General features: G+C 46.2%; 1 protein-coding gene across 1 annotated transcript; it reads left to right on the plus strand.

Annotated features, from left to right (window-relative positions):
* The first annotated feature begins 2,854 nt into the window (after window positions 1-2,854).
* On the plus strand, window positions 2,855-6,050 carry LOC142848736 (procathepsin L-like). The gene is made up of 7 exons (XM_075970927.1): window positions 2,855-2,980; window positions 3,254-3,376; window positions 3,471-3,617; window positions 3,801-4,025; window positions 4,519-4,681; window positions 5,439-5,547; window positions 5,951-6,050. The coding sequence occupies exons 1-7, from the start codon at window positions 2,855-2,857 to the stop codon at window positions 6,048-6,050; spliced, it is 993 nt and encodes a 330-aa protein (XP_075827042.1).
* Window positions 6,051-9,895: the final 3,845 nt, after the last annotated feature.

A 9,895-nucleotide genomic window follows, 5' to 3' on the forward strand; every position in this document is an offset into this window, starting at 1 on the left:
TGGAATGGTCACAGCTCTTCAAACAGTTGGAATAGTGGTTTATTTCCAACATGGCTTCAGTATCGAGGGGGATACCAGCTTCGCCCTGCAGCCGTCCTCAAACTCACACAGAAAACTGAGGGGTGGACACAGGACTTGGGAGGGAAGAGACACTTACAGAGAACAGATTGTCAGTTTAGGAATACAGAATAATAAACTCTGCGGCTCTACGGTGATGACTGTGGCAAGACCTAATTCCAGGGATGGGCTGATGAAGGGGTCACACTTCCTGTTCCTCTTCTGTAACAATGAGAAAGTTATAGGTCTGAGTTTGTTTCGAAATGAATTATAAAGAGTCCTAAGTAGGAAGAAGCTTATAAAAAGAATGTCACATGACTCTACGTTTTAGTCAAAAAACTCAGAACAGACTTAGCAAAGGCTTTTTGAGAAAGATCACAGCGACGTCTCACTAAAACTTATTTTCTACAATGTACTTCAGGTGAGGGATGAGGGAGAAGAGTTGGGGTTTATTTTACTTAATGGGTCAACGACAAGAGCTTCTGTCTGCACATTGTAGATTTACAGTGTTTCCTCACTCACAAGATGTACAAAGTAAACCCCAAGGCGAGACTGAGAGACCACAACGTAGGCTCAGATCTGCCCATCAAGCAGACACCAAATTTTGATGACTTCCCTGTTCTTCACCTGGGTGTGTGCAGACCTCACAACTTTTTATTTTGTTTTTGTTTTTTGTTGTTTTTTTTTTTTTGAGATGGCTTTCTCTGTAGCTTTGGAGCCTGTCCTAGAACTAGCTCTTGTAGACCAGGCTGGCCTTGAACTCAGAGATCCTCTTGCTTCAGCCTGGCAAGTGACAGAATTAAAGGCATATGTTACCACCGCCCAGTTTAAGACCTGACATCTTTTGCTGTAGCTAAAGATGTGAGACAAGAAAGACCCCAGAAAGAGCAGACAGGATGGAATGAGGTACAAGAGCCCCAAGTATCAGAACACACTTCATGCCAGTCCATTCCTAGGTTTGCTTTGACCATCTCCTCCCTGTTTGGGGATTGACTTCCCCTAAAGATTTTTAGAAACCCAGCTGCCATCCTCCCTGACCCTGGGGAGAATAAGGCCAGAGTCTGCAACCACCAGGAGACCCAGCTTAGCTGTGGAATCCAGGGGAGACTCTCGGCTAGAATATAATTGCTCATGGGGCAGCACTGACAATAAATTTAACCAAAATTTCTCCTTCTAAAGAAAAAGTAGGATTATGATGGAAATCCACCCAGAGCTAGCTAGGCCCTTCTGTCCTGAGCCAAGTGAGTACTTTCTCTGCTGTCACCGGACTCACGCATTCTGCTTTCCCGGAGCAGGGACCCACTGCTCCTTCCCCGCAGACCATACCCAGGGCCTCAGGACAAGATGGAAATCAATGTCAGTGTCAGAATGAGCCTGAGGTCCCAGAGCCTGGAGGTCCAGCCCAATTGCCCACCCAATCAATTCCAGGGAGGGGTAACTGGGCAGGGACACTGTCCTGGAGCCACAGATTTGGGATTTAAAGCCTGGATCCGCACGCAGTTGGGACAGAGCCTGGGATCTCAGCAACCTCGGAAGACCTCAGACTGTGAAGAACACCTGCCCAGCTGTGGACGTCCCAGGTGAGCCCCATAACTCTCCCAAGGCCGACTGGGAACTGACACTGGAAGAGCACCCTAGAGAGACTCCTTGCTGCACCAGGCAGCTGCCTCAGGAATGGGAATATCAGCTTAACCTTAGCAGTCTTGATGTGGGAATGCAGAGTAGGGTGGATGGGGAACCCGGGGTGTCCCCAGATCTTCAGGAGTTCAGGTGTGTGCCAAGTCTCCCTAACGTCAATCAGGCAAACTTTTCCCTCTGAGTGAGCAGAGCCTAGTAGACTGCCACTGGTTACATGGGTACAGGAAGTACCAATTGTCCTCTATTTAAGCTGCCAGGGCTATCACCTCTTGTGCCAAAAGAGATCATCATTCTCATGTAAATGCAAAAAGGACGATCCTCTGGACTCATCAGGCATGTGCCCGAGGAGTAGCATGTGGCATGAGTCTGCTGGCATGGCCCTTTCTGAAGAGTCCCTCATAAAGCCTAAACCTGGCATTAGTCTATCCTTGCGTCCCCACTGAGTAGGTGACTACAGCAACCTGTACTCAACCGTGGGACCCTCTTCATTGAGACAGCAAGGGAGAATTCTGAAGGCTCTTCCCAGTTGTGGGGCAGACAGATTCTTACCTGTCGTCCTTCCGAGACTCTCTAGAAAAGACCTTTCAGAAAGGTTTCAGAAGGGAGAGTGGGCAAGGCTTAGTTGACTCCAGGTGTATATCGGCCAAGAAAAGATGCCTGGTGATCCTACCCAAGTCTTGCAGATCTCTTTGTATGTAATGGGGTCACATTGTGCTTAAGTTGTGCTTAGCGTAGGATACCTCAATATCCAGGTAACAAAACCTGGGCCAACTATGTCTTAAGAAGTCAGTTGTTGCTTTAACCTTCTGAATCATAGGAGCATCCAGACCCTGTGGTGATCTAAATGCACAGTACACAGACACACACACACACACAGAGAGAGAGAGAGAGAGAGAGAGAGAGAGAGAGAGAGAGAGAGAGAGAGTCCAAACCCTGGCGCTCTGGGCAGCTGCTCTGCATGTTGTTAGAATCAGGGAATGTTTTTGCTCATGTGTGTTTTAAGCCAGACTCATTCTCAGCTATGTCAACAGTTATTAAGATGGTTGAAATAATTTTATTCTGCCCTAGTGGCCTTAACATCTTCTGTAGAAATAAGAGTTGACTGAAGAATTTCTGAGCTCATAGTCTCATTTCTTCTCCATCTCTAGGTTCTGGAAGCATGAGTCCTCTTTTCTTCCTGGCCACTCTTTGTTTGGGGGTGGTCTCAGCGATTCCAATGCATGATCCTAGTTTGGATGCTGAATGGCACGAATGGAAGACAAGACATGGGAAAACATACAACATGGTTGGTACCATAAAAACTACCAGGGGCAACACAGAGAGAATGGTCTTGGCTGTGTCAAGTGTATAGAGGGTTTACATAGTGAAAGCCAGTTTCTTCAAGTCATGACCACAGTTTAGGAGCTATGAGAGCAAACCACACTGTTGACTGCGGATTGGATTGTGGCTTCCAGGGGTGTACAGTCTTCCTGGGTTCCCACCACCTGTAGCAGCAGGTTCACCAAGGGACCAAGGATTGGTCTTACAGTAGAATGACTACACGCTGTATTGATTCCAGCATGAAGAAGGACAGAAGAGAGCAGTGTGGGAGGACAACAGGAAGGTGATTGAGCTGCACAACGAGGACTACGCCAAGGGAGTTCATGACTTCAGCATGGAGATGAACGCCTTCGGGGACTTGGTGAGTGCACACGGACGACAGAACGGGATCTCCTCTCTTCAGCTCTTCGTCAGCCATCTCTCCTTTGCAATGATTTCTTTACTCTTTCTTGAAGACCAATACAGAATTCAGGGAATTGATGACTGGCTTTCAAAGCGTGGAACCCAAGGAGATGGATGTGTTCCAGGAACCTCTGCTGGGTGATGTTCCCACGTTTGTGGACTGGAGAGATCATGGCTATGTGACTCCTGTGAAAAACCAGGTAGGACATGTTGTATTCTCGGTATCACCGTCCACCACCAAGTCAAGAAAGAAATGCCATCCTTGTCTTGCTGACTATTGGGGCAGCAGGCAGTTCACTGATAGTGAAATTATTCCTTCATGTGAATTGCTGTCAAACATCTGTCTTAGTTTTCTAGGTGAGAGCTTTTTCTTTCTTTTCTAGGGTCAATGTGGTGCTTGTTGGGCATTTAGTGCCGTTGGTTCCCTAGAAGGACAGATGTTCCGGAAAACAGGCAGACTGGTTTCTCTGAGTGAACAGAACCTAGTGGACTGCTCCTGGTCATACGGGAACAGCGGCTGTGACGGTGGCTTGATGGAGTACGCCTTCCAGTATGTGAAGGACAACAGAGGCCTGGACACAAGGGCGTCTTACGCGTATGAAGCACGGGTAAGTACAAATCTTAAGATGCTGTCTTTCCTGATCAAGTTTACAAAGCAGAAAAATTGCAGAGTTAATCTACTGTCCTCAGAACTTGTTTCCATGGTAGAATCCATCCTATTAAACCCCGAGTGCAGTGATAAGTGTCAGCCTGTGTGTGCTGGTCTGATTCCATGACTTCCATGTAACTGTTTCTGCTTGTGTTCCCACGGAGTGCATGCAAACCTTCCACACATAGTTCATATTGCTCTGCCCTGGATAGTTAGTATCTATAGGAACATACATGGCATGTCATTGAAGATGTGGGGTGTCATTGAAGGCTGTTCATCCAGCCACCAAAATCTACCAGCTTCTCAGGTTCTGAGACGTTTTATGAGTGTATAGACATGGAGTTCACCTGTGTGGATGGGAGCTGAGCTGAGAGGAGTTCTGACTCGGGGTCCCCAGGAGGTGTACAGCAATAACCATGACTTTTTCTTTTTTTAACCTTTGTCTTTCAAAGAACGGACCCTGCAGATATGATCCTAAGTCTTCTGCAGCCAACGTCACAGGCTATGTGAAAATCCCAGTTAGTGAGGCAGCCCTAATGAATGCCGTGGCCACTGTGGGGCCCGTCTCTGTGGGAATTGATTCTCATCACTATTCCTTCAGGTTCTATAGTGGAGGTAAGTGTTCTTCCTTCCAGTAATCAGGGGAACCTGCCTCCAACACTGTCCATGAGTTTGACTTGTTATATAAAATCTGATGTAAATATTTTGAACTGGAGAAATATTTATGCTGTTTCTACAGAACATTATTTAAACACAATTCCACGAACACACAAACATATAGATATCCATTTTCTTAATTAGCAAATTGGGTTTATGTGTGTTAATTTTATTTATTTGTGGCTTTGGTTTTTTTTGTTTGTTTGTTTTGTTTTGTGTTTGGTTTTTCAAGACAGGGTTTCTTTGTAGCCTTGGAGCCTGTCCTGGAACTCACTCTGTAGACCAGACTGGCCTTGAACTCAGAGATCTGCCTGCCTCTGCCTCCCGAGTACTGGCATGCACCACCACCACCCAGCAGGCTTTAATTTTATTGAATTTTCTGCAGTTACTGAATCTTTAAGATTTTAAATAGCTAGTCCATTCCTGTCGTTCAGTCTCAGGGGTCCTTCTTAATTCCTGTATTTTGTATTTTCATGTAGTTTCTATGGACTGACACACTTACAACCATTCAAGCAAGTATTTTCCCTAAGGACTTATGTGAACCCTTTTCTGTTATGTTACCTAAAAGAGTCTGTGCCCCAAGCCTTGCTAACACAGGATCACTCCCATGTGTATGACATTGAACCAAAATTAGAAATCCTCCCATTAGTGTGGGTGACAGCAGTCACAGTGGGGTTACTGGAGCCTCTCATTTGGCCTTGATTTTGTCTCTCAGGCATGTATTATGAGCCAAACTGTAGCAGCATTGATCTGGATCATGCCGTCCTGGTGGTTGGCTATGGTGAAGAATCAGATGGCAAGAAATACTGGCTGGTCAAGAACAGGTATAAATAACCAAAAAGCATTTATGTCGGAGACACTAAAGGAAAGAACTGTTGGTCAGGCAGCACTTGGGTGCAGGTGTTAGCAATTTACCCCACATATTTTAAATACAGACGTTTCAGGTTGTGGTTATAACGATAAGACTCTCATGGTTTGGAGAGTGTTAAGATGGAATTTGAACCCATGCATTTCTAGTTCTGAGCTAAATGGGGGTGGGAAGATGCCCTGTCCTATCGCTGCTGTGGTTCACAGTCATGTGTAACCAGGTGGTGGTGACCCTCTGCCTTCTCCCATCCTGTCTGTCAAGTGTGGCCTTAACTCTTAACTCTGTTTCATGGGAGTTAATGTCATGAAGCCTCTGTGCTGTGTTCTTTCCTCCTAATGACGAATATGCTCTTCTTCCAGCTGGGGCACAGGTTGGGGCATGAATGGCTACATAAAGATGGCCCGAGACCGCAACAACAACTGTGGAATTGCGACACATGCCGTGTACCCCACTGTGTGAGCTGCTGGGCAGCAACAAGGAAGAAGTGGGAATGGCACGGAGGAGGGGGGCTCCCCTTCCTGGACCAGCCTCTGCTGTGGGGGAGTGACACCTGAGTCACTGTGGACCCACACTCGATGTGACTTCTGGGACATTTTTCTCCAGTCAAATGTGACTGCCGCTCTGCTACTGTGAGCAGATTTGCATTAATGAGTTATGAAATTTCGTTTTTATACAAGATGGACACAGTTCTTATAAAGCCTACATTTAGAAGATGGGCGGGGCTTCCTTCTTTGTTGCCATGGCTTCTCTTAGTCACACGTGTGATTTAGTGTGAGGACAGAGGAGGTGGCGGTGGTTTAGGGCAAAGGATCAATATTGTCATCAGGTCAATATTTCAGCCATGATCAGAGTTCATTCCAGACTTTTATGTAATCACCGTCAACCATGGTGCAACAAGTAATAAAAAAAATCTAATTGAAAATTCTTGAAATTTGAATTTATTTTAATCTACACAAATTTTCAGGTTTAAATTGTTTGCCATATGGCACTGTGGGCTGTCCTGCTGGCATGGGCTGGGTATGGCACCGTGGGCTGTCGCGCTGACGTGGTTCTGGGTATGGCACCGTGGGCTGTCCTGCTGACGTGGGCTGGGTATGGCACCGTGGGCTGTCCTGCTGACGTGGGCTGGGTATGGCACCGTGGGCTGTCCTGCTGACGTGGTTCTGGGTATGGCACTGTGGGCTGTCCTGCTGACGTGGGCCTGGGTAGGGGACTGTGGGCTGTCCTGCTGACGTGGGCCTGGGTGAGGCACTGTGGGCTGTCCTGCTGGCGTGGGCTGGGTATGGCACCGTGGGCTGTCCCGCTGACGTGGGCTGGGTATGGCACTGTGGGCTGTCCTGCTGACGTGGTTCTGGATATGGCACCGTGGGCTGTCGCGCCAAAGTGGCCCTGGGTATGGCACCGTGGGCTGTCCCGCTGACGTGGGCCTTGGCTTACCTTTTCAAGCGTATCTGAACAAAGCCATCACTTCCGTTCATTCTGTGACTTTTGTCTATGCTTTTTAGGGTTTGAAAAATTTTACCACATATATTTCTTTGAATTTCGAATCAGGAGAAATGTTGGACCTGAAGGGAAGGGCACTACAATTTTGGAGAGGCGATGTGTCTCCTACCTCAGAGGGGAAACAGAACATTAAACATGTGGTATTATCTTACAAAGTACAAGGGTTTCTCTCTGTACATATAATCCCTTTCCAAATACGTGCATACGCAGAGATACTTTAATTTTATTGCTACAGCAATATCTCACTGGGACACTTCAAGTAAGATAATGCTGAGTAACAAAAAATAATGCAATATTAAAACCTAGCATTTCCAACCAGACCCCACTTCCTCCCATTGCCAACATCACTGGTAACAATTTGCCACACATTCTTCCTTTCCTTCTTTATGAATAATACACAACTATTTGCCAGTTTCGTAGATAGAGACCTTAAATTCGATTTGCCCTTTGATAATATTCTGGGATGCATGTTCTAAGATTTCACTTTTGTGCTCAGTGGTGAATGCTGAACCCTCCCATGCCTCTAAATGTAAACCGTATCTAATGGTCTCTGGCAAATACTTAATACTAATTATATAAGTCTTTACATATGTGAGAGACAGGGTACCGACACTTACGTGTTCACCTCTGAAAGATGGCTGCGAGTTTCCAGGCACAACAGTATGCTTACTCAAAAAGCATTTGCCATTCCTGGGTATTATCCACTCCAAACAACCTACTCCATTCTCAGGAGCAAACAAAAGGCCCTTCCTTCTCCACAGTCTCACCAACCCTAAACCAATCCTCAACAGTTTGGTCACAGCAAGTGGCTGAAGATAAAATCTTCCCTGACTCTCCTCTATGGTTAGGGGAGAGTTGGAGGATCATGCCCGGGGCTTTATCCCCTGCTGCTCCCGGTGGTGGTTGGGGGGGAGGGGCAGCAGGACCTCGAGGAGCAGCTGCAAAGAATAGTGGCTCTCATAGAAATGGAGGAAGATCAATGAGACACCCATATCCTCAGAGATTCATCTCAGAAGGCTGAAAACAAGATGCTTTGGAGGGTCCTGCAGGAAGAGCAGGCAGGTCCACAGAGCAGGGGTTCTTAACCTTTGGGTCACAATCCCTTTTGGGTCCACCATCAGATCTCCTGCATATAAGATATTTATATTAGCTGGGTGGTGGTGGCACATGCCTTTAATCCCAGCACTCAGGAGGCAGAGGCAGGAGGATCTCTGTGAGTTGAGTCTACAAGAGCTAGTTCCAGAATAGGCTCCAAAGCTACAGAGAAACCCTGTCTCGAAAAAAAGAGAAAAAAAGATATTTATATTATGATTCATAACAGTAGCAAAATTATAGTTATGAAGTAGCAACAAAATAATTGTATGATTGGGGGTCACCACAACATGAGGGACTGTATTAAAAGGGTCCCAGCATTGGGAAGGTTGAGAACCACTGTGTTAAAGCCCCCGCCCCCCCCCATCCCACGGGGTCCTAAAGTAGAGGAGAAAGAGTAATGGTGATTCCATCAGGGAGGAGTGCTGTCTTCCGAGTCAGTGCTCTGTATAAGGCCATGGTGAAAGCCTGAAGGATCAGATGTCAAGTCCCACACAGGTGACACAGAGCTTGCATCTAAAGGGCTATTCCACTACTGTTCCTAGAATGTCCACTCTAGACACAAATGCGGGTAGAATCTTTGACTTGAGAGCCAATCAGTGCGTTCCTTTGCTTTTAGCCTCAGGCTCCAGCTTCTGCTCTGGCTTTCTATTTGATTGTCAGCTGCTAAGATTCTGGTGGCATCTGAAGTCAAGGAAGCAGCTCTATCTGTCACAGGGAGGTCATGGGCTTACGGGGGACTAGAGTCACAGGTTTCAGGGACCTGGAGATGGTGGCTGAGCACTGACAAGCAGAACACTGTTCTGGGTGAGTGTGAAACTTTATCTTCATGGTAAAGTGATATGCACAAGTGCTGGATTTCAGGTTTGTCAGTCACAAGATTTAGCTGCGCCCTGGGGCCATTTTCAACTTCTTTATCCTTATCAGGACACATTCGTGTCTTCAGGGCACCTAACACAGGGAAGACACTCTGTTTAGTACCTGACAGAATACAAAGAAGACAAAGAAAGCAGCTGATAAAGTGCTGGGTCTGTGTACACAGATGCAGACTGCATATCTGTGGGTCCAAGCCCACTACCTGGGGTGCACAGGAAGAATGACGTCATTGACCTGCACCACGGAGCTGTACAATGTCTAGTCATTGCAAGGAGGGTGAAGGTTGAGAGGGGACTTTGTGGACCATGGAGCTGAATTCTTCTGAGATTGTTATAATGTCCCTGACCGTGAGTGACCGCTAAATACTTAAAGAGTTGCAGAATTTGTGGGTCAAAAAGTCGCATAGGTAAAGAGACAAATTTGTCTCTTCATCTCAGCCATTCTGACTGGGGTCAGGTGAAATTTCAACGTTTTAATTTGATCTAGAGTTATCTAGAACACAAGCCTGCAGCCACCCTCGTGGCCAACTTCTTTCTTCCCCACATTTCCGATACTAGGACTCTCTGCAGAGTGAACTGTACCCTGGAACTGTGATTCAGAACGAACCCTTCATTTCTCAAAACATCTCTTGTCAGAACATTTTATCAAAAACAGAAAATTGACAGGTGATACTTGAGTTTAAAAATCCTTACTGATAATATTGCCTGTTTTTTTTAGAGATTCTTTGTAGATACCAAGCATGTCAATGTTCCTTATACCATACTTGTGTATGTAGAACCAACACAATTTTCAATGAAATTCCATGTGAAAAGAGAAAATAATGTTAATTTTGT

This window comes from Microtus pennsylvanicus, chromosome 4 (assembly GCF_037038515.1).
Source record: "Microtus pennsylvanicus isolate mMicPen1 chromosome 4, mMicPen1.hap1, whole genome shotgun sequence".
Lineage (NCBI taxonomy): Eukaryota > Metazoa > Chordata > Mammalia > Rodentia > Cricetidae > Microtus > Microtus pennsylvanicus.